Source organism: Monodon monoceros, unplaced genomic scaffold, assembly GCF_005190385.1.
Source record: "Monodon monoceros isolate NGI ecotype Baffin Bay Population unplaced genomic scaffold, NGI_Narwhal_1 Super_Scaffold_18, whole genome shotgun sequence".
Taxonomy (NCBI): domain Eukaryota; kingdom Metazoa; phylum Chordata; class Mammalia; order Artiodactyla; family Monodontidae; genus Monodon; species Monodon monoceros.
In genome coordinates this window covers 3,947,813-3,973,212 of record NW_021703774.1, presented here as the reverse complement: position 1 = coordinate 3,973,212, position 25,400 = coordinate 3,947,813, and the positions used below count along the sequence as shown (strand labels likewise).

General features: G+C 39.2%; 1 protein-coding gene across 8 annotated transcripts in view; it reads left to right on the top strand.

Moving 5' to 3' along the window:
• The window catches only part of NEK7 (NIMA related kinase 7), a 146,187-nt gene that overhangs the window by 107,476 nt on the left and 13,311 nt on the right, over positions 1-25,400 (top strand). For all 8 annotated transcript variants that reach the window (XM_029231250.1, XM_029231254.1, XM_029231246.1 and 5 more), the window contains 2 exons: positions 8,925-9,019; positions 13,113-13,226. In XM_029231250.1, coding sequence (XP_029087083.1) covers positions 8,925-9,019; positions 13,113-13,226 — 209 coding nt within the window. The remainder of the gene's footprint in view (positions 1-8,924; positions 9,020-13,112; positions 13,227-25,400) is intronic.

Below are 25,400 nucleotides of genomic sequence, written 5' to 3'. Positions count from 1 at the left end.
GAGCCCAGGAGACTGAGGCATAGGAGGCGAATGGGCCTTGCACCTGTAAACCAGTGAGGCGAGCTTCCCCAGGCTGCGGTCCCTCTCCCACCCGGCACTGTATGTTTTTGCTGTATCCGGACCTTGTGGCGTTTTCCCTGACTCTGCCACTGTTTTCTGACTTGTTGTTACTTCCCTCCATCGGGGTTACCTTATCCCGCTGTGCACATAGCTGAGGGGCCTGCAGGTGAAAGTGCAATTTGCCCCCATCCTGCACTTGACTGTTCTGCATGCCCAAGACTCAGAAGTAAACGGGACAGAAGTCTTTCTTACAACCATTCTGTCTACCAGCAACTGGGGCTGATATTTCTAAGGAAGCGGCTCTTCTAGACTGAAAACTAAAACTTCACCAAAACCTGTGAAGTAGGAACATGGCAGTCAAGGTGTAATTTTTCTCATGTCACCTTGGATTATTTAAAAATAATCCAAATACATGATTATTAGTCAAACCATATCAAACTGCCCTAATTTCCTGTGATAATGGCCCAGAGGAATCGTCCACGGCTACTAAATATCAACAGCAAACGTAGCAGTGAATATGCGCACAGCATTTATTATTTGCAGGCACTTTTAAAGCACATTTTCTCCTCTGTGCCTTCATGTTGTGTGGGGCTAGGGTGGGGATTACCGAGCTCTCTGTTGTTTAACACTGAACCTGACCCCCACACACACCATCCCTACGGTTCCTGATCCTTTATCCTATTTTCATTTTTCTGTTTTTCCTGTAGGACTTTGTATCTTCGAATATGCTGTGTTACTCACTTATTACGCTTAGTGCTTTCTGTCTTTCTGCCTCAGCCATGTGGAAGCTTCATGAGGACCGGGTTCTTCATGTTTTTGGTTCTCTGATGTATCTCAGATGTGTAGGAGAGGGCATTGCACATAGTAGATGCTCAGTGCATACTGATCAAATGAATTAGAGACAGGCTACACATCAAAGGATGGATTTAACTAAATATATCAGTAAGCATAGGTTAGATTATGCCGCAGGAAGAAACAATAACAGCATTTAGTTGCTTAGCACTGAAGCGTATTATTTCTCTGGTCACCCGGAGTCAGCTGTGGGCCCCTGTGTGGGTCCCGGTGGCCGCCCTCCCTCCAGGTGGTCACTTGGCATTTCAGGGGGCTTCAGCCTTGTGTGATCTTCATGAGACGAAGAGATCCTGGAGAATCACTTACTGGCTCTTAGTTAAGTCTTTCTACTTGAGTGTAACACATTAATTCCCATTCGTATTTTATTGGCTACAACAAGCCTCGTGGCCACATCCATCTTAAAGGAGTGGATGAATAATTCTCGCAGGTGTTCAGGAAGAGGAGAACCGAAAACAGTGAAGGTGAGCGCTGTCCCCCTTCATTGTCCATGAGATGAAGGAAACATACCTCGTTCATTTGTTTATGTGGTTTGCACTCCTTCTCTCCTTGTTTATTTTTGTGACATACTTGTAGCTATTGCACCTGAAGGGTAATTAGCTCTCTTGATGGGATTGTGTGCCGGCGGGGGGGGGAAGAAGAGGGAGCCATGGATAGCCTTAGGGAGTGTCCATCATTCTGAATTAGGAGAGTCTGAGCAGAGAGATTATTTTTAAATCCAGAATGATTCATGAGGTGTGCTAGAGTATTGGTCCTTGGTGAGTTTTCTCTTGATCAATAAATCTGTAATTTTCCCTCCTGGATGTACTTGTGATAGGGACCTTATTTTGGCCAATTTAAAACATTTATAATAATAATTATTACTCACCAAACGTCAAACACCAGCTGTGGACTGAGTGCCATGTAGCACATGAACTGCTTTCTCTTCTGCATCTCTAATTCAAATCTTTAAAGTGGTTGTGATTACCTGGTTTAGGGTCCTTATCAGTTAGTGAACAACCAGAGCTCTTTTAAATGATAAAAGATCACCATTTTATTATTTTATTCTTCTTATGGTAAATGTATTGGCTTCTACCCCCCTCCAAAAAAAAACCCTCAAAGAATGTACCTCGTCCCATCCCCAGACTGTCCAGTGAACTCGTAGAGGTCGAGGATGCTTTAGACCACAAGCATTTCCTGTGGGGTTCTTGGCCTGTGGCTGGCTCGGCACGTGGAATTGGCCCACGTGACGCGTGAATGAATCGTCAGTGCATTTGTATTTCTTTCCTATTGGTGCCCTAACAAATTCCCACAAATGCAGTGGCTTAAAACAACAGATTTATTATTTTTGCAGTTCTGTAGGTCAGAATTCCAACATGGCTCTCACCCGGCTAACATCAGGGTGCCTGCAGAATTGCATTTTTTTCTGGAGCTTCGAGGGGTGACTTATCCGGGTTGTTGGCAGAATCCAGGTCTTCGGTGTTGCCAGACCCAGGCCCCTTTTTCCTTCCTGTGTCCTCCTGAGGCTGCCTCACCTTCTGAAGCTGCCCTCATTGGCTTCTCCCTCCTTCCTCCATCTTCAAGTCCCGCAGTGGCAGGTGGAGACCCTCTCACACTTGGAATCTCCCCTGCCCCTGCCCTTGCAAATGTCACGGACAGGCCAGGGTAGTCTCCCTAGCTTCAGGTCCCTTTGCCGTGTGATGTGACGTTCGCGGCGTAACACCAGGTGCCAAAGTGCTGCCCACCTCCCCGGGTTAGTCGGCCTGACGGCTGGAGAGTCTTTGGTGTCCTCCTCTAAAGCCCGGTAAGGTGACGTGGTTTAAAAGTCAGAGGTTTTAATGGAAGTTCACAGTACTGAAATTAAGCACTTTCTTTTTTAGACAGATGTCTTAATGTTAAAATTTCCCATTTTTAATTATAGACTTTCATCAGTGATATGTGTTTACTTTTCAAGGGAGAAAATACCACACTTGCATTCATGTAAGTTTTGCAGGCAAGTCCTTTTCTATCATTACTATTAGTTTATTAACAGTTCTTTTTTTTTTTTTTTTAATTATTTACAAAAGCTTGTTTAATCCTCAAGGGTCGTCTCTCCTTTGTGCCAGTCTTGCTTTTGAGTGCCTTGCCTCCTCATGGACATAAATAGAAAGCAATTTTAACAAAACTTAATTAGAAAAATTAAACTGCCATAAGATATAACCACATTATGTACACCAAAGGTATATGTAAGTAATTAAGGGCAGTTATCTGCTATTCAAGCAAATCTATTTGCATCAAAGTTGCATTTATTATTTACAATGAAGTGTTTCCTGTCTGACGGCTTGCTCTAGTGAAAAGGAGAAAAAAAAACCTAAAAAACGGCTTAATCATGTTCTAATATGGCATTTTACTTGCTTTCTTAATGTCTCCCGGAAGAGCAAAGATAGTTTCCTTTTTGCATGTACGTGTGTGATTTAGTTATTATATATGCTTGTTGTACCTCCTGAGGATGGAATAGATTTTTACAGAGAGCTGGCTAGGGGGCTCTGATACTGGTCCTTGTGCTGGACAAATACTTGAAACCTCTTGGGGGGAAATTGTGTTGTGGTTGTCGTTGTTTGCGTTACAGGGTTGCTTGAACTCCTCTTTCCCTTTCAAAATGAGACAATGGTTCTCTGATTTTGTAATGTTGCCAGCTGAGTAAACGCATGGCCGTCCTTCCACCAGCATCAGAATTTTCACACTGGGGTCTCCTGAGTGTACAATTCATGCTCCCCACACTATTTCCAAGTGTGATATATCCTCTGATTACAACTCGGAAAATTAGTGTTCTTGAACCAGGCATTAAAGCAGTTTCATTTTTGGTGCCAAGTGCCACCTGTGGTCACGTGCTTGTCCTTCCCACACCTTCCCTAGCACCTCTCTGTGGGTCTTTTCTTGGTGTGTACCCCATCATAGTTCAGCGTGGTTTGGAGCCTTAAAGGCAGCATATGCCTGGTCAGTATTAAAGACTACTTTCACTGATTTATTTTTAACTTGCAGTCCTTTCTTGACTTAAATAATCAGGCTGGGAAGAAGCTGTTATCTAATTGTAAACTGTGCATGTTTAACCTCTCAGCTACCATAAAAAGTATCTATTTGAAGCAGAGTAGCTGCAGAGAAGCACTGAACCCTGACCCTCACTCCTGGCCTTTGGTGTGTACATGCTGAGACTTGTAGAAGAGTTCTCTGCTGATTAATTTGGAAAGATACAGACTTTTTTTTCCCAGTCTTATTTCACAGTCGTCAATTTTAATGAAATAACTGTTTAAATGCAAGGGACGGAATGACCTGGCTTGAATTCTACATCCACACCTTACTAGCTTTGTGATCTTTGGCAAATTACCTGACTTCCTTTTGCGTCCTCTCTACAACAAGAATAATAGTAGTAACACCTCATTAAACTACCTCTTGGGGACTCCCCTGATGGTGCAGTGGTTAAGAATACACCTGCCAATGCAGGGGACACGGGTTCGAGCCCTGGTCCGGGAAGATCCCACATGCCACGGAGCAGCTAAGCCCGTGCGCCGCAACTACCGAGCCTGCACTCTAGAGCCCGCGAGCCACAACTACTGAGCCCTCGTGCCACAACTACTGAAGCCCACGTGCCTAGAGCCTGTGCTCCGCAACAAGAGAAGCCACCGCAATGAGAAGCCCGTGCACCACAGCGAAGAGTAGCCCCCGCACACCGCAACTAGAGAAAGCCCGTGCGCAGCAACGGAGACCCAATGCGGCCAAAAATAAAATAAATAAAGTAAAATAATTCATAAACTACCTCATAATAGCCCCCATTTCACTAGCCAGTGAGCCCCATGAAGACAAGGATTCAGCCTGTTTACTTCTGTCTCCCCAGCACCTAGAACAGTGTGGACCCTGATAAACAGTGTTAAAAAGCTCAGCAGGGTAACACATGTGATCCATTTAACGCAGTGCCTGGAGCAGAGAAACAGTAACTAGAAAATTTTCTGGGTTTTTAAATGTTATCAGTTACACTTGAAAGATGAAAAATTTATTTAACAAATGTCTTTTGTAGAAGAAATATTGATCTACCACTCAGCCATTCTGTACTGACCTCAGATAATACTCCTTACAATTAAGTAAATTTGGCCTCCATGGAGTCTGCCAACACAATTTCTGGGCTGGCTTAAGGAGTATGAAGGAAAAAATGAAAATTAATTCCTATTCCCTGAAGTTGTGTGTGTTCGTGTGTGTGTGTGTGTGTTTAAATCAAATTGAGGTTTAAGATGAATTGTGTCCTTTCAGTTCTCCCAACAAGGAATGTTCAAAGCTTTCTTTTCTGCAGTTTGTTCTGAGAGAAAGAAGCAACATTTCTAAACTGAATTTGCTTGTTTCTACCCTCTGACGTAAAACATTTCAGTCAACTGTCCTAGGTAATAGTTTAAAACAGGAATATATTACTTTTTTCCACTTCACTTTCTGTATGGGTGTTTGCAGGGTTTTTATGAGTGCTGGAGAATTTGAGAGCAAAGGGATCTCAGAAACGATCTCATCTTCTTCATCACTGCACCTTACAGATGAGGAAAGTAATAAAAAGAGAAGTTAAGTGGTCCTAGTTAGTTGGTGGCAAAGGTAACATGTGAAACAGATTTCCTGACCTTTGACTGATTTTTCCTTTCCTCCCTTACTTAAAACAAAACAAAAAAATAGCAACCCAAATCTAACCACATAAAAAGATGCTTCAGTGGTTCTATTATTTTTTCTCATTCAAGTCTTTGCAGAAATTGCTAAATATTTATAAACTATTGAAAAAATTCTGTATGTAACTTACTCTGATGAATTGAAAGTTATTAGTTTATAATAGCATGTTAACAGAAGTTTTTGGCTTTCTTAAACATATTGTAGAACTTGCGAAAATCAGTCTTCATTTTGTTAAGGATACATTTTAGGATGTATTTATTGTTAATAGAGTACTTCCCATGTAAAACCTTTCTCATATAGCTAGAATAAGTCAATTAACGTAATGGATTTTTTAATAATATTTGAATGACTGTCTTATTATAAAGAAGGGTCAGATAGCATTTTCAGTTGTTAACAATTTTCCTCTAGTATCAGACTTCCTGTGTTTTATAATGTTATTATCCGTTTCTTACTCACTTTTACTCCTGTCAGGAGGTTAAAATGACATAAGTATCTGCGGCAGTGAAATATATCCCCGTTTTACCTCCAGCCACGCATTCTGGAAAGACTAGTGGAATCATGCGTCCTGCCGTCTGAGGCTCCTCAACGCACAGTAATTTGCGTGGTCGTTTTAGTGTCTAATCATGTCACTCTGCACCGCCCCCTTGTCTTGTACAGTTGTTAAGAAGTCACCACATTCTTGAGGCAACAGCACTAATACAGCTGTCATGAATTTTAGAAAAGAAGGTTTTTAGGAAATAATCATGTATTCATTAAGTTTGAAATGTGGAGAACGTCTCACTGCATTTAAACGCATTTCGCATTTTCCTGGGCACTTAAACTTTGCGGCTCTGTGCCCAGTAGAGACGGGCGAGGATGGACCTTTCATGGGCAGGGGCCCAGCCTGTGCTCAGTGTCGGCGTCCAGGACGGAGGCGCCCTGCGGGGGCAGGTCGGGGAGGCGTTGGGGGGGGGGTGCAAAACCTGCCTCTCGCACCCGGGCTCAGCGCTTAGTGATGAGTCTGTCCCATCAGTAATCATAGTGCAGGAGGCAGACTTTCTCCTTTCCCACTTAATGACGCTTTTGGACATGATGTGTCGGTCAGAGAGGTGAGTAGCATACTCAGATTTCCATTTTATTATATACGCAAGATACACATAATTGAAATACCCAAACATGTGTATTTAGTATAAAGACGCTGGTTGCTGGTAATATGAAGGAGAACCCTCGTCTGGGTTTAAAGCCGCAGCGTTAACTCTGTGTGTAACTGTTGGTAATGACCTCCAGCGGCTCCCTAAGAGGCTCTTCTGTACCTTGCAGTTTTTCAGGTTTTAGGTTTAGTTTAGTGGGATTCCTAATCATCCCGCTCCTCTGCCTCCTTGGCTCTCAGGCCGGCCGTGCGTTGGGTCTGTGTGGCAGTTAAGGAGTGATGCTGGGGCTAATCTCTGTAAAATGCAAGCATTTGTTCTTCTTTTTCCCTCTCATCAATCTTTCACACTCACATCAAACGCCTAATGTATCAGCAGGTTTCCCAGAGCTACTGGTTAAAATTACCTTTGCTTTTGGTAAACTCTGAACCTTCAAGCCTCACTGTTTTCAGTCGCCCCCTGTGGATTCCGTGAAGCCTCTCTCTGCACATCCCTCACTGCCAGTCACTGGCTTCACGTCCGGGAGCCTGTACAGAGCCATTTATTATTCCAGCTGTACCCCTCCCCCCTTGAATGGAGAGCGTTCAGTATGCCCACAGTTGGTGTCGCTTGTGAAAACTACAAGTGGAAGGGGCCACAGCGCCCAAAGCTGCAGAGCTTGTGTTTATCTGACTCAATAATAATGCAAATTCTTTAAACCTAGCCATTTCTAAAAGTTTCTTGGCTTTTCTCACCCTGAGAGAATTTGGCAAACTTACTTGTTTGTCTTTAGAGGAAATGCTGCAATTAAATCATTTCTTTCTTAAAGTTTGCCTCAAATATCATGTCCGAATACTTCATACTTTAAATTTCTTTTATCCTCCGGTTTGCATACTCCTCTTTTCACTTCTTCACTTCAGTAAGTACCTCCCTTTCATCCATTCTGACTAGGACCATCCATTACTAGGAAAAATGGATTCCAGTATAGATAGGATTTCTTGTGAATAGCTGGTTCATGATGTTTTCAGCTTTTAGCCCAGCATAGTTTCCACACAACCGTTAGGTTATAACTTCATTCTTTTGGAAGAAGAGGATGATGCCTTTGAGGATGATGCTTTGACTGTTGATGTGCCTCTTCTTGTTGCCTCTGACGAAACACTGCTGTTCAGCATTCTGAGTTACACTCTCATTAGATTTACTAACTCCTAGGGAGTACTTAAAAATTAGTAGAAGGGAATGTGCTTTTCTCTGTGAGCAGCAGCATAGTTTTGGTAGCTGTTGCCTCAAGCAAGTAAAATTTCTAAATATTGTTCTCAAACTTTGATTTTCTATTTGGCAAAAAGCCTTAGGCAGATGGTGAAATAATAGTCATCTAAGTTTGAGACTTAAGATATTCACTTCCAAAGTCACTTCAATGTTTTTTACCCTTCAAAATATAATGTATATGTCTTACTTATTTTAAGATATTTAATACATTTTAAATTAAATGTATTATATTAGCATTCCTTATATTATGTTCACATTTTCTAAAATGGTCATAAAGAACCAAAAACTGTACTCACACATCGAAACAAGCAAACCCCCAAATTATCCAGAGTATCTTGTCTCTATAAAGTTCTCAGTAGCAATAGTCTCGGACATTTTTTCAGAGATGTCAGTGACCTTTCACATATGTTATTATATAACCCTTTGAGGTACAAAGGTCTGTTTTATTCTTTCTAAAGTGGGAGTAAGGTACTGAAGGTTAATGATTATATCATTTGTAATTTTAAGAGTCACAACAATGTTCTAAGGGATGTTTCTGTAAAAGTTAGTATGATTTATTTATACGTACTCAGTTGTTATGTATTGCTGTTTATTTTAAAATTATTATATCATGTTTAATTATTTGGGATATACAAGCCATGTTTAAAAAAATCAAGAAATGAAATCAATGTGAGTCACTTAGTAGATTTTCGTGTTAGAATTCCTTTTTCTTTAGTTATGCTCCCTAGATTCTCCCTGAATTGATCAAAAGGAAATAAAGTGTAACCCACCACACCCTTTTTAAAGTGGGATAGTTGTAAACATGCTGTTCAAGGATCAGGGAGGAAAGAGGAAGTTTAAAAGTTTTGAGTATTCCCCAGAGCAATCTTCTGATCCTAATGAATTATTTTGATGACATTTTAAATCTGGAATTTTGGATGTAATTTCTTAGCACAGCGGCATCTTCATTCTTTTCCTGCTCTTGTTTTATTTTGTTTCTTTCTGCAGTGGGTACACCTTATTACATGTCTCCAGAGAGAATACATGAAAATGGGTACAACTTCAAATCTGACATCTGGTCCCTTGGCTGTCTACTGTATGAGGTAGGTAATGGTGATGAATTCCATATATTGAAGTGGTTTTACTTACTGGAATATATTTCCCCTATCCTAATAGTATATAGTTATTTTTTTCTGGGTGGTGTTTAAGAATTAGCTTTTTAATTATGAGGAAGTTAATTCATTGACTTAGTAACTGTTTGTATAATGAAATTTAGTAACTATACATTTCTACACATTTACTTCCTCTAATATAATTTTAAATTGTTTCCTTTTGATGGGAGTTTTATTTCTTAAATGTTTTTTATGTTAATATAATGTTGCTATATAATCTTACTTATAAAAATATACATTTGAAGATCTATTAAAAAAAAAACTGTTGCCCATGCATAACAGGATGGATATAATAGAATGGATGTAAAATATGAAAGCATAGTAAATAGCTTTGTCACATTTTTTTTCACTTTTATGTAGATTAATTCAGCTTTAAGGATAGTTTGTAGACAGATAATTCTTCTAGGTTATCACTTAGTTTCCGTGAGTAACGGTTTATGTTGGTAAAGCTCAGTGAAATACTCTCTCTCACCTGTTCTACTGGTGATAATTTATCAAAGGAAGATGGAATCGTGTAGATAGATCCTCTAGCAAGTGTTGCAGTGTGACAGTCTGAGTGAAGAGAAGAAAGCATGCTATGAGCACATTTTATATTCATGTTATATAGTAATGGTATCAGAGAACACTCATGCTAGGGACTTCTGTAATTTACTTCTTTAATTGAATGGTAATTTTCCTAGGAATGTAGGCTTTCAGTCAGAGCTGTTAACTAAAACTTAACCTACATCTCGGTAACTCTTTTAATAAAATAAAATGAAGGAAAATAATACATTGAATCATTTTCATATTTTAAGGTATACAAAGGAAATCTGAACTGGATAGGTAGAAACCAGTGTATTTCTTACTCTTTATTTTATGTCTTTTGTCTTCCTGACTTAAATGAAATATATGATGAGATCGTCTATTTTAATTGTTCCACCTTTACTTGGAAGTAGAGCAGCAGAAGGTTTTTTAAAATGTGTATCATAATCTTTAATTATTATTTTACAGATTGCAGGTTCAAATTTCCTTAATTTAAGGAACCTGCGATTTTATTCTTCCTACTAAATAAACTAATGACCACTTAAAGAGATTTTAAAAATGTTCTTAAAGAACATCCTCAGGATAATTTTTATTAAGAAAAGTTATGAATTAGTGATAGAACAAAATACATGTTTGTATGTATTCACATGAGATTAAAAGAGATTTATGCTTACTATATTATGTTAATAGGTTGGAACAGTGTTGCACTGATTTGATTATATTAAGTTATTGTAAAGTTTAAAAGGCACTTTGTACATTTTAAAATATTTTATACCTGTTTAGGTGACCTTAGATTCCTTCAGGCCGTAGTCTAATAATATTATCAAAGCAACATTTTCCCTTTATACACCTAAAAGTAAACAGCAAATTGGTTTCCACTAAAGAAATTAAATTTAGCAATGAAAAAGAAAAAGTTCAGTTGAGGTAATAAGCATTTTTTGGGAAGTTTGCTAATTATTGTAGGACCAGCAGACTCCCATGTCAAAACTGAAATAATTCTTCACATTCTGGATTTGCCTTTGAGAGGCAGTGTCCCATTTTTATGTATACTTGAACACCAAAATAAAAATTATTTCTTTGGACACTCCTCCATTCATGTGTGTTATGTGTTGTGGATGGTTCTGAGTTACAGTATTTAACATGGTAACATTAGTTTTCAGCTCAGCACATTTCCTCAGTTGCTCTGTGCAGGTGATTGGGAAGAACTAGAATTTTTCTAAGGATTTAATTTACCTTGATGCTGTATATCTTTCTGGTTCTGTATTAATAGAATGTCAATAAAAATGCCCAGTAGTTTAGCTTTAAAAAATTGGCCATAGCGTCACATCGATATTTTATATTGTATCCCACTAAGAATTTACCATTCATAACGAAGGAGTGGGAAGCCTTTTTTGAAAACGTATTTTAAACTCAGAAAATTAGACTTTCAGATATTCCTGAAACCTCAAAAAAAAAAAAAAAAAAAAAACTAGCAGTACAGTTTTAATTGATATGCAACAAAGTAGACTTTACTAATTAAAATCAAGATGCTGTGCTTTTGCTACACGGACCTTTACATGGAAAAGTAGGTTTTACACATTTCCTTTATTGTTCAGTGCAGCAATTGCATCCTTCCAGGGTTGTAGGTTGGTGGCTTACAGTTCAAAAAAAAAAGAGAGCTGCCACCAGCCCCAAAGACAGACAGTGGGCTTTCGTCCCTCCAACACCCCCAGAATACTAATCAGGGAAGTCGGACCCTGGAGGTCAGGGAGCAAGTCAATCATTCTAGCGATCGTCTCAGTGTAGAGGATCAAATTAGCCTGAAAAATTCAGCTGCTGGGAGGAGAGGGCGAGCAGCTGTCAGGGGCAGCATCGAGATGCACTAATGAACCAGATGAATAGTGCAAAAGCTTGAAAATAAAAACAGGACAGTTGACATTTTTCATCTGTCAAAGCAGGAGATGCATGAAAATATACTATTCCTGTTTAACTCCTTAGGGGACATTCAGATTTTCTTTTTCTTAACACTGCAGTATTGAGACAAAAGTACTGTAATGAACTCCTGGCACATGATAATGAATATACGGACGTTTACTTAGGGTTTTTGCAAACACGGAGAGACAGTAGTTTATACACACAGTCTATTTTTCAAGGGGGGCATTTTAAAGATTGTGTTTTATCATAAAGTGTCCTCGCATTTCAACAAAACATGTTATTATTGTCGCCCCTCTTCTAGAAATTTCCTCTCAAATGGAGTGGAAATTTATATGTTTAGGGACATGCACCTTGTTTGGGGGTTTCTTCTCTTCGTGGGGAACACCTGTTCCTAAGGCGGTTTTGCAGGAGATCTAGGAAAGGGCTGCCGGGCGGCTCTGAGCTCTGCTTCCCCCCCCCCAGCCCCGCGGTCCAGGCCGGGAAGGAGTTAAGCTCTGCCTGCAGCGGCCCAGACAGATGAGAGCCATTCGCAGCTCATGTGTCCCCGCCGACGCCCACCCCACCGAGGAGCACTGCTCGGCCCAGCGTGTTGCACGCACGCCCGGCCTGTCTGGGGAATGTACACATTGTCCTTCCAAAATCAAACTTATTAGCACATGTAGAAAAGGGTGACTGACTTGGGGGCAGCGTGGTACTCCGTGTTGTAGTCTCGCGCCCGCAGTTCAAAGATTCAGGAGGCGAACATTTTCAATTGAATTTTTAGTTTGTAACCCTGCTAACCACAGTCCTTGCTCACACCTGAAATCAGGTCAAGTTAGAACCTGGTCTTAAAGTTAAATTCAATAATGTCTTTTTAAAAGGCATTCATTCTTAGAGTCGTTTTTTTTTCCTACATAAAAATCTCATTTGGATGCCTTGAAGTAGCGGCTTGACTCCTAGGGCTTTTGAGCACATTTCGTGTTTTCGAGACATCATCAAAAAAGAAAAGCAGTTCTAATTCATTGTGAACTAGTTGAGGATCAGTTATAACATTCAGACCGAGAAGACATTTTTTATCTCAAAATAACCTTTTCCTACAGAAACTGTCGTGTGAAATAAAATGCTATGTGTTCTGTTCCCTAAGCATTGCTAGATTATAATTCAGTTTTAACTTCAGTTTCATTTTTGTTGTATTGTGACCATTACATGGTTGATATATACCAGTGATGTCTGTCTAGTCATGAGATATACTAGTTGTTCCTATAGCATTGTATTTACAAAGAGTCTTAAGTTATTTTCTTATTCTTCTAATACTGTTTTATACTGCGTATGTGTGCGTGTGTATATGTTTAAATAATTATATGCTAACTATTTCTCCCTTTTAGGGAAGTTTAAATGTTGAAAATAATAACCAAAAATTGAAGTAAGACTTTTTAGGACTTACTCAGTAATTCTCTGAAAAGGATATTCATGAAACACAAAATGCCTACAGAACTTTATTTAAAGTATTTGTAATTACCCCCCCACCCCCCGCAGTGTAATATACTTGATGAAATCTCCCTTAAAGTTACCATGTAACTATATCAGTTTCATTGGGAGCATTTTACAGATGGCTGCGTTACAGAGTCCTTTCTATGGCGACAAAATGAACTTGTACTCGCTGTGTAAGAAGATAGAGCAGTGTGACTACCCACCTCTTCCTTCAGATCACTATTCAGAGGAGGTAAGTCATATTTCAGTCATGCGTTCATGTTGTTCATTTTGCTGATGTTTGCATTTTATTATAGAATCTTCTTTTATCCATTGATACAAATGACAAGTACAGGTGGCAGAAAGAGCACCTTCATTCCGTTTTCCTTCTCTCGGAGGCTTGGCTGTTAGAGAGGTGGCCACAGTTAGTTCATCACGTGGAAGGGAACACAGCACAGCACGTGGTGTGACACCGGCCACTTCCTACGTGGGATGGGAACAGTGGCTGACTGCAGCCTCCTGAACACGGAGGAGGGCAGAATTAATGCTGAAGCCAGGCTCTGGGCGACCAGCATGTCCAGTGGCCCCTCTTAACAGGGTCCCTCCTCATGCCTGTGGTCTCAGAGCAACACACAATTGTAACTTTCTCTTCCGGCACCACTTCCTTCCCTCCCTCCGGCCCATGTTTTCCCAGAGTGGAAGCAAACATCTCACAGCTGCATGCCTCTCAGTCTTATTCTTTCAGCTTTACCCTCCTTCCTTTTGCTTTTACAAGATCTGTCCCATCACCACCTCACTGCTGCAGTCAGATTCCTGTAGGAAATGTTTGTGCTTATCACTGTAGATGTGGTAAAAAGTACATTGGGTAGAATTGAAAATCTTAGAGGACTTTACCTTGTTAAGATCTGAGCTGGATCCTTGCTTGCTTTGGGAACCCACTGAAATGAGTTGTTTGGGCTCCACCCAACATCCAGTTTTTCATTGAACAAAACATCTCCCATTTTTGCCTAATGCATCATGATTTTATCTATATTTAAGGAGGAGATATGCAGAATAGCCGTGTCTCAGGTTAACTAAGTGTGTTCACATAACTGTTTTTGGAAAGCTCACTGGGGACCCACCCAGAGAAACCACTGTTTTAGGACATCTCACCTGCTCATGAGCAGCAGGTGTTTTGCCCAAGGAAAATGGAAAGGGGCAAAGGAAAAATATGAAACAATTATAATGTTCACCTTTTAGGTGGTCTTAGCACTCTTTCTATGTGAAATGAATGCAGTCGGTTCCAATTTTATATAAGGAAGAGTGAGTCCATGTAACTTGAATAATAAATATCTCTGAAGAATTTTTACCATATGTAAGGCATTTGTGGTCCTAGGATGTTGAAAGTACCTTTTTTTTTTCTAATAGTTGTGATATTGATAATCAATGACGCTTGGTTTTTTTGTTTCACAGCATTGGTATTCAGGTAATTAGAACAAACTCTTACAAGGCAGTGGTGGTAATTTAGAAGTATTATCTTTATTTGATGTTAATGCTATTATGTTAGCCATTTTTAATTACTATTTTGGGTATAGAATATAAATACGGCACTTCACAAAGCCAACTTCAGAACTCTCGGCCTGGAAATACAGTAGGGTGTGAATAGTCATGCAAAATGATAGCGAGAGTGTCAGGGGCCGTCCTTTGTTGTGTCATTCATGCTGTCTTCTTTTTTCCACGAAGCGCATGAATATTTCACGTATCTGCATCCTCATCCCCTATTCTTCTTGACTAATTTTCAGACTGTCTGAATTTGCATTTCACATGGTAGCTGATTAGGAGATGCCGAGTGCAGCAGTGAAGCCTCAGCAGGCGGTTGCCATGGTGACCTTCAGCAGGATTTTAATGATGATACCACTAGTGGTTCGTTGAAGTCGGCCTGCCTGCAGGGCTACTTCACTGCAGCTAAGTGTGAAGTTGGATTTGCGGATTCTCAGCCAAGGGGCAAATATCAAAGTCTGGCCCAGATAGAAGAAGGTCTTATGGTTGGGAAAGGAAAACAGATTACACTTTTTTACTTCACTCTATATAGTTACCAGTTTTGAAGAGAGATATAAAGCAAAACATGTTATATGATGTACTTTCCAAAAAAGATAGTACAGTCTCTCCGATTGGTAAAATTTGCTGTTGCACGATGATAAAACTGAAAGCTGTAATGCGTAGGTAAACAGGGAAACTAATTCTTACTGAAGAAATGAGATACAAAAAATACAGACTAATGATCTTACTTTAATCTGTTCAGTTATGTAGAAAAGTTCTCAGAATAAGAGCTTTGAAATGCAGATGTGCTAATAAATATTTTCTCTCCTTAAGTAGGAACTCAATTTGTTTGGAAAATAATTATACAGAATTTATGGTAGCAAAAAACCTGAACAGACTTCATGCTGCCATACTTCAACGGTATCTTAATATTCCTTTATACAGTAGGCTTTACAGATCTTTTAAAAGTCTAAATAGCCATTTAGCTTTTTTAGTAGGGCAAAATTTGGGAAACAATGAAAAGTGAAGTATAAAGTTTTTCAACAGTGAACTTTTAGTTAAAAGACCAATCCATTAGGTGTCAATTTTATAGCTCAAATGCTAACAGACTCTATATCTGTTGGAAAACTAAACATTTTAAGCAAATTAATTTCCCACCAAATATCTATGTGAAAGCTTACTAAGTTGATTTAGCTACTGCTAAATTTTTAAGGCTCCTGCCCAAAGAGGACACACAGGGAGCATTTCATGAGAATAAAAGGCATGCCTGCCAACCAGCCTCAATTGATCAGAATCCTGAGGAGCTCTACAAGGTTTATTTCCAGATACAGTCATTCCATTTAGAACAGCTCAGAGTTTAAGAGCTTAGGATTTTTAAATTTCTTATAATCTAAGACATAGATACACTTAAGCATTAAAAACGAAAGCTGAGAAATAGTATCCTTTGGAAGAATAAACGTGTATGTCAGATATTTCCTTTTGAATTAAGTTGTTGTTATTATGTACAGTTTAGGATTCCAGACTGAATTATCTCAGCTGCACATGAATGATATTAGGAACGTATATATATTTGTAGCTGACTAAAGTATCTTATGACTTTTAGTGTTCAGTATTCTTTCCTTTTCTAGTAGTGATCTCATTCATGTAGCAATAGTGAATTACTGTACTTAACAATAAAAATATTGGGTCAAAAAAAAAAAAAGGTAGATATTTTCCCTGAGATACCTCTTAGTTTTAATTAAACTTGGTATTGTTGGTGATTAAGAAATTAACATCAGTGAAGCAGACATTTATTGAACATTTACTAAGTCCAAGGAGTTGTAATTCCCACGGCCCCTCGTAGTCTGGTCTGGGCTGAGCTCTCCTGGCGTTCTGATCACAGTGTACTTGCTTCTTTCCTGAACTCTGCCCATGCAGGTTGTACTAGAAGGCCCGTGAATTTCCTTCTTTCTGTGGGTGTTGCTTCCTTGTGTTGAAGCACTCCTTGCCCTGTGCTTTATCAGGCAAACTCATTGTCTTTAGAACAAACCATGGCCGTCATCTTCTGCATAAAATTATCCTGCTCCCCTTTCTCCACCCCTCAAACCCTCCTCCCTTGGCAGCCACACTGCATTATAATTGTTTTTTTTCATTGAGGTAGAGTTGATTTACAGTATTATGTAAGTTTCAGGTGTACAACATAGTGATCCACAATTTTTAAAGGTTGTACTCCATGTATAAGTATTATAAAATATTGGCTATTTTCCCTGTACTGTACAATATATCCTTGTAGCTTATTTATTTTATGCATAGTAGTTTGTGCTTCTTAATCCCCTTTTGTCCCTCCCCCTTCCCCACTGGTAACCACTCGTTTGTTCTCTGTATCTGTGAGTTTGTTTCTTTTTTGTTATAGCCACGTTTGTTTTCGTTTTTAGATTCCACCTATAAGTTATGATGTACAGTATTTGTCTTTCTCTGTCTGACTTACTTCACTTAGCATAATACCCTCCAAGTCCACCCATCTTGTTGCAAATGGCAAAATTTCTTTCTTTGTTCTGGCTGAGTCGTATTCCATTGTGTATATGTACCGCGTCTTCTTTGCGCATGTGGCTCCCCACTCCAGACTGTCTGGCTCCTGTAACTGCTTTTTATCTGTGTGTCTCTAGGGCCTGGCACACTAAAAAAGTTTCAGTGATTGATTGATTGATCAATTGAGCGAATGAGAGAGTGAGATTAAAGGAATAAATGAAAAGAATGAATGAACCAGTTAATGTCAATTGAATGAGTGAATGTTCTTACAGAACTCTCTATGCAGTGAGGAAGAAAATTACTCAAAAGACAGGTCAGAGGTATGATGTTTCCTTTTATTGATGTTACCTGCTATATGATTTTTTTCATTCTGATAAGCAAGCAACATCATATCTGCAATGTCCAATGTCCATTACTAGGAAATAAGGCAAATAGATTTTTTTCCCTTCAGTTTCTATATTTAATTTCTTTGGGAGACACTGGAGTAATCATCAGAATTGTGCATTTTCACGATTGTTAAATAATTTATCTCAGGAGAATCTAAATTTTAAAAATAGTGAATAGTTGATTGAAAATCATTTATATAGAAAGTGTAAAGTGTGGTTCTCTACTGAGTTAGTTTCTTTTTAACCGATATTTGAAAATCTGAGCACTAACACAATGCGAAATATAGATTTGTGTCTTTAATTTTTTTTTTAATTAAAAAATCCTAGCATAAATAGAGAATACACAGGAAAGGCTGAAGAGAATTTTGCCTCAGCAGATTGGAAGGACGTTCTGAAAAGTTGAGTAAAGAGTTTGTAGATGAAAGTGAAAAATGGAAATGAGTAGAGTGAAGAAGAGTGTTCTCAGTTTGAGAAAACAGAGTAGGGAGAAATTAAATTGAAGATTTGAAAACCATACTTTAAGTAAAAAAGAAACTTAAGTGCCTGTAAAACATTGGTGAGATGGTTAAAGCTTTTTAATAAAGTGGACAGTGTTACGATAGCAGTGCTTGTGAATCTGACCTATTATGGCAAATGCTTATCTGTTTAGTAGTAATTTTAAATTCATTATAAGTGACAGACTATTTTAGGACACAGTACTTGTGGTTACCTTGTAATTTTATATATATATATTTTTTAATTTAAAAAAAATTTTTTTTTTTTTTTGCCGTATGCGGGCCTCTCACTGTTGTGGCCTCTCCCGTTGCGGAGCACAGGCTCCGGACGTGCAGGCTCAGCGGCCATGGCTCACGGGCCAAGCCACTCCGCGGCATGTGGGATCTTCCCAGACCGGGGCACGAACCTGTGTCCCCTGCATTGGCAGGCGGACTCTCAACCACTACGCCACCAGGGAAGTCCATTGTAATTATAGTTTTGAAAACTTGATAATTTAGTAGGTCTTACTACTTCTTTTATAGGTGAAGAAACCAAAATATAATATTGGAATCAAAATTATTAAACCATTAATCAGTTTTCACATTATTTAATGCCTCTCTTGTACATTAAATTTCTGTGTGTTTTGTGGCTTTATACCTCCAGCCCACAGATAGAAAAGTATTAGTTACTATTTTTTTTTTTTTTTTTTTTTGCGGTATGCAGGCCTCTCACTGCTATGGCCTCTCCCGTCGCGGAGCACAGGCTCCGGACGCACAGGCTCAGCGGCCATGGCTCACGCGCCCAGCCGCTCCACAGCATGTGGGATCTTCCCGGATCGGGGCACGAACCCGTGTCCCCTGCATCGGCAGGCGGACTCTCAACCACTGCGCCACCAGGGAAGCCCTTCTAGAGTGCTTGTTTTTTTTTTTTCTTTTTTTTTTTTTCCAGTTACTATTAAAACTCAGTTAATGGAACTACTTCTCAAATATGCAATTATCCTATAAAGTATCAGCCTAAAAGGTCACATCCAAAGAACTAATGGAGAATGGATGAAATCTCATAAACATTCACCTCCAAAATGATAATCTTTTTCTTTAATGTTATTAAATAACAAATTTTTTTTAACTTTATTACTTCCATTATGATTTCTTCCTTTCTTAGACAATGCCACAATTCCCCCTCCTCCTTTTTTATTTTTTTTAAGTTAGAGAAATGGAAGGCAGGAGGGAGGGTTTTTTCCAGGAATAGTTCAGTGGTGCACACTGGCAAAGTCTTCCCTACCACTTCACTCAAATGCATAAGAATTTCCAGATCATTTTCATTATTCTTTTTTTTTAATTGAAGTGTAGTTGATTTACAACATTGTGTTTCAGGTGTACAGCAAAGTGATTCAGTTATATACATATATATTTTTCACATTATTTTCCATTATAGGTTATTACAAGATATTGAATATAGTTCCCTGTGCTATACAGTGGGTCCTTGTTGTTTACCTATTTTATGTATAATACTTCGTATCTGTTCATCCCAAACTCCTAGTTTATCCCTCCTTCCCTTCCTTCCTCTCCCTTTTGGTGACCGTACGTTTGTTTTCTGTCTGTGATTCCGTTTCTGTTTTGTATATAGATTCATTTGTATTATTTTTTAGATTCCACATAGAAGTGATGTATAATATTTGTCTTTCTCTGTCTGACTTACTTCACTTAGTATGATAATCTCCAGGTCCATCCATGTTAGTGCAAATGGGATTATTTCATTCTTTTTCATGGCTGAGTAATATTCCATTGTATATGCGTACCACTCCATCTTTATCCATTCATCTGTCAGTGGACACTTAGGTTGTTTCCATGTCTTGGCTGTTGTAAATAGTGCTGCTCTGAACATTGGGGTGCATGTAGCTTTTTGAATTAGACTTTTTGTCTCCTCTTCTGGATATATGCCCAGTAGTGGGATTGCTGGATCATATGGTAGTTCTATTTTTGGTTTTTTTGAGGAACCTCCATACTGTTCTCCATAGTGGCTACACCAGTGTACATTCCCACCAACAGTGTAGGGGGGTTCCCTTTTCTCCACACCCTCTCCAGCATTTGTTATCTGTGGACTTTTTGATGAGGCCATATGAGGTGATACCTCATCATGGCATTTTCATTATTCTTGAGACTAGGTAAGTATTGATTTTTCCAGAGTATTTAAAATATAAGGATTAAAAAGCTGGATCCTTTCTATGCTTGATTATGTATGAATAACAAAATAATAATGATGAATTTTTAGTTGAACTAAACTGATTTCAGATACTTATAGGTTATTGTAGAGTAACTATATTTGCATGGCTTTAAATAAAATTGGAATACCTAAATTTTTTCAACTTCTGAAATCACCATTTTCTTTCACCCACATAAGAAGTTTCCTGTTAAAGAAGGAAGGTCTGCAGCATTATTCCCATTTTACACGTGAGCAGACAGAGACCCAGAAGTAACAGAGCAAATACTAGACTCCAGGGCACCCCTTACGACATCCACTGCTTGTGCTGCAAGAGCAAAGGAAGCAGCCTTTGGCAGGAGGAAGGAGAGTCTCAGGTCTACCCCAGGCTCATGGGCTCCTCAGTGCTCTCTTTTCTGTCTCCACCCTCACCCACCATGTCACCTGGGCGCCCCTTCCCGGGGGCACTGTGTCCCGGGCAGAGAGGCAGGGTCACAGCTCCCTCAGGGCACTCCTCTGCCTGGCCTGGCCGCAGCTTGTGGGCCACGCCACACTGAAGGAAAAGAATAAGGAACTTTCGCAAAAGGGTAGGAATGAGTTTTACATATTAGAATGTGTAAAAACTACTACATGTATTTCAAATAAGATATCAGAAGTGTCGATCCATGACATGCTAAACAAAAAATGTTATGATTTGTTGTAATTTTATTGCTTCATTTCCCAAATGTTTACCCTTAAGGAAAGGAGAGCAAAGTACTAAGTGGAAGCCTTAAAAATTAAAACTGGCTTTTTAACCTAATACTTACAGGTAATTTCTGTTTATATTTAAATTCAGAATATGCTTAAAGAAGTTTTTTAAGTTGAGTCAGTAACAAAAAACATGACCTTTGTTTTAGCTCATAAAAGAGCTACTTTATGTAAATAAGAAAAAAAGATGAAAGGGCCAGGTACAGATTAGTTTTGCATATTTTGAAGTTAAACTATAGTTTATAAAACCTTTTATTCATTTGACCAGTCTAAATAGTTCTATTTTATAGTTGCTACCTTCACAAATTTTAATACAACTATATAAATTTCCTGGAGTTCTTACTGGAAGTTAACCATTGTTATTTAAATTGGTGCTAGAAGATTATTCCTAATACACTGTCCCAAGAATATTTAAATGAGGGACATTATATGGCACGAATAATGTTTGGAAGTATATCTGTTTTCACAAATATTTCTCTAGTTCTTATAGTTATGTAATCCAACGCTAAGTGAGATGAGAGTATTTTACTTTAAAATGTAGAATGAGATATCTAATATTAAATATAATCTATAACTGTGCCATTATTTGTTAAAATTAACATTGTTATCTCAAACACTATTAATAACATTTGATTTTCCTTCCTAAAAATGGTTTTAGTAAGTTTGAAACTCTCATTTTTAATATCACTTGACCACCTTACTTAAAGTTGCCATATAAGAGTAGATCTTTAAGCTTTAAATGTTTCATTTTTCTTTAAAAAATATATTTAAGGGCTTCCCTGGTGGCGCAGTGGTTGAGAGTCCGCCTGCCAATGCAGGGGACACAGGTTCGTGTCCTGGTCCGGGAAGATCCCACATGCCGCAGAGCGGCTGGGCCCGTAAGCCATGGCCACTAAGCCTGCACGTCCGGAGCCTGTGCTCCGCAACGGGAGAGGCCACAACAGTGAGAGGCCCCAGTACCGCGAAAAAAAAAAAAAAAAATATATATATATATATATATATATATATTTAAGCAGGCCCTTTGTTCACGTATGCTTCTGAAGTGACACTGGGGACTCGCTCCTTGAAGACGAATCCAAAGTGGTGCCCTATATTTTACGCATCCTGTAACTTTGTAAAGACGTTTCAGAGTTTTCAGAAGACACTGAATGATTTTCTGTGGAACGGAGCCATAACATTACCTTGTAACGTATCTGTGTAGGAGGGCTTTCTTTTCCCTTCCCTCCCCGCCAAGTCAGTCACTAGTGACGCTTTGGCATATGCGTTGGATCTGCCTCCTCATTTTGTGTAAACATCTGAAGCTTCGAAACATAGTGCGTGTTAATGTATTAGACCCACTTTGGGGTGCTAAAATGTGTCCTTGTGTAGATGGATACTGGGTGTGTTTGGGAGACTGATATACCATAATTGGTCTCAGAGGGATTAGGATGGGGTGGAAGAGAAGCAGTACCAAGAGCAGGGTCTTTGTTACTCTATCGAGAGTTGTGTCTGTGACCTTGCGCCACGATGCACAGAGAGCCCTGTTTTCATCACCTGTATGCAACTGAACTTGACGCTTAAGTGGGTTATCGCCCTGACAACAGTGACTGTTAACACTTTCTTTTAATATTTTTGGTACCAACCTATATGCTTTGACATTTCTTTAGACATATATAGATCAGAATATATTTGCATTTTCTCTGCTTCATTAATTTCCATGTGGCTTATGATTTCATAATCCTTTAGAAATGTTGGAGACAATTCATTTTATTTTTATGTTATATGCTTTTCCTCCCTTAAACGTTTGTGTTGTTTTTGTTTTTTAAAAATTAATCTATTTATCTTTGGCTGCGTTGGGTCTTCGTTGCGGTGTGCGGGCTTCTCATTGCGGTGGCGTCTCTTGTGGAGCACGGGCTCCAGGCACGCAGGCTTCAGTAGTTGTGACATATGGGCTCAGTAGTTGTGGCTCGCAGGCTCTAGAGCGCAGGCTCAGTAGTTGTGGCACAGGGCTTAGTTGCTCCGCGGCATGTGGGATTTTCCCGGACCAGGGCTCTAACCTGTGTCTCCTGCATTGGCAGGCAGATTCTTAACCACTGCACCACCAGGGAAGCCCTGTGTTGCTTTTTAAATGTCCCTTAAACATCTGAATTACACAGTTATTTCTTCTCTGATTTTTGTAAAGGCTCCTACATATTAAGACTTTTATTTTTAACTTGTCCTATAAAACAATTTAAAAACAACAACAAAGTACGTTTTTACAAACACATGTAAAGTAAGGCAGACTAAACAATTTTCTCGAGGTAACGTAAACCATGAAATGTCTCTTTTATTTACCCCTGTTTATTTTTATTAATGTAATATCTACTGATTTTGGAGTTATTTCTATAAAGTAATAAATGGAAAGCTAATTCCCTCAATTTAAACACAAATTTTTTTTGAGCAAGTGATTGCCTGACATTATTATTAGAAATTAAAGCCCGACATATAGGAATATATATAAAATTCTTAAAGTGATTATATGAACATATGTCTTCCTTGAACGTAGTTAATAATGTAGTACTTAGAATCATCTCAAAGTGTTGTATAGTTGTTCAGGAATTTTAAGGTAGTTTCTTCCAGAGGTTGCAGGAGCTTTTTTTTTTTAATGTAAGACTAATACTGAGGGAGATCACTAAGATAATTCTTTCTTTTTGATTATGTAATGTCTGACTGTCTGATAGAAAACTTAGAGGCATGTTTTTATGATTCATCATGTCACTGTGTAAATTCATAACCTGATATAAAAAAATTGTTCCCTGTGAAAATTCAAGTACATTTTCTTTGGAGGGAGTCACATTAGAATATAGGAACAACATAAGAGATGGTAATAGGGTTGAACAGTCATTAATTAGAGGAAGAGAAAAAACCCTTACCTTTGCTAGACAGTCTCCAACTTTTTAGTTGTTAAATAGCTAAACTTGTTCCATGGCCATTTGTAATATAAAAGTAGTAAGTTGGGCTTCCCTAGTGGCGCAGTGGTTGAGAGTCCGCCTGCCGATGCAGGGGACACGGGTTCGTGCCCCGGTCCGGGAAGATCCCACATACCGTGGAGCGGCTAGGCTCGTGAGCCATGGCCGCTGAGCCTGCGCGTCCGGAGCCTGTGCTCCGCAACGGGAGCTTTCTCACAACAGTGAGAGGCCTGTGTACCAAAAAAAAAAAGCAGTAAGTTATTTGTTGTGATTCTTTTCTCCCCTTGCTTTGCCAAAAGACTATTGCAACTGATTTTCCCCCCGCTAGTTTAATATGTCTATTTAAATGTATCTTTAGAACAACCAATAGTTATATCAGAGAAAACTCCATCAAATTAAGAATTCGGGCCTATATAAATCTCCCATAACATGTTTACGGTCCACCATTTTTCTAAAAGGATTTGAGATAACTTACAATAAAAGACACGACTTACAGGTTATTAAAATAGAACAGAAGTCCACTTCAGGACCAAGGAGAGAAGAGGCATGTAAATATACCTATACAGAGCCGCTGAGGCAGATCTGTGTGTTTCTGTCATGGCTCCACGGGAAACAGTAAGCAAATCGTTTCTCGTTTTAAGGAGGAAGTGTACCTGTTCTTCAGAGAAAACAGAGTTTTCTCCTACTAAATTATGATAGGAATATCTCCTGTAAGGGTCTGTGAGTAATATACTGGCACTGTCTTACACAGCAATTATACAATAAATGCCTAAGTGATTTTTGGTAAAAGCCAAAGGCAAGCATTAAAGCATGGTTTTGGAAAGGTGATTTAGCAGCAGGATGAACCAGTGTGCTCCCAGCGTGCAGCCTTCTGGTGGCCTAATTTGATTAAAGCGTACATCATAGATTATCCAAAGTTATAAGGATGAATTGTATTCCTTACCAGGTCTTCTCTAAGTTTTCATCCTCTTAGCAGGTTTGATAGGAGCTGTGTAGCACACGTCTCAATACTCTCTGAGTTCAAATTTTTTGAAAGTCCAGTCTTTGGATATTCAGTACACCATTATGTATTCCTTGACAAGGAACTGCAGTGATAGGTTCTATTCCGCTGATATACTTAATGGAAAGCAAGCAGCAAGTCAGGCTGACACTTTTGATCAAAGCTGAAGCATCTCACCACTCTGCTCACCAGTTGGACGTCAGACCAGCCTCAGAGTACCTGAATAAAGTACCTGAGATGTTAGTTTCTCTACTCTGGAGGACCACCTGTTATCACCCAGTAACCACCATTCCCTGTCAGAACCCTGTAACTCATCTCTCTTGATTGGAACTCAGATATACCTTAACCCACGTGACATCACTTTCTAGTGGTAATGATTTAAAATTAAACCATTGAGTGTTACTGGATGATCAGTGTGTGCGGGAAGCTGTATCAGGCATCATCATGAGGGGTCCAGAGCAGAAGGCCAAGCTGGTAAAAGGAAGCAAGCTGTCAGTTGGAGGAGTGTTCCAGTACTGTTGTGGTGGAGACTGTGACAGGAACAGTGCGTCTTCTCAGCCAGTAGGACTTGGCTGGTGATTGTTGGGCAGGGGGGCAGAAGTGTGATGAGGGTCTGTACAAATTTCAGATTCTGGCTTCAGAAATGGGAGGCACTGCCCAAGACAGGA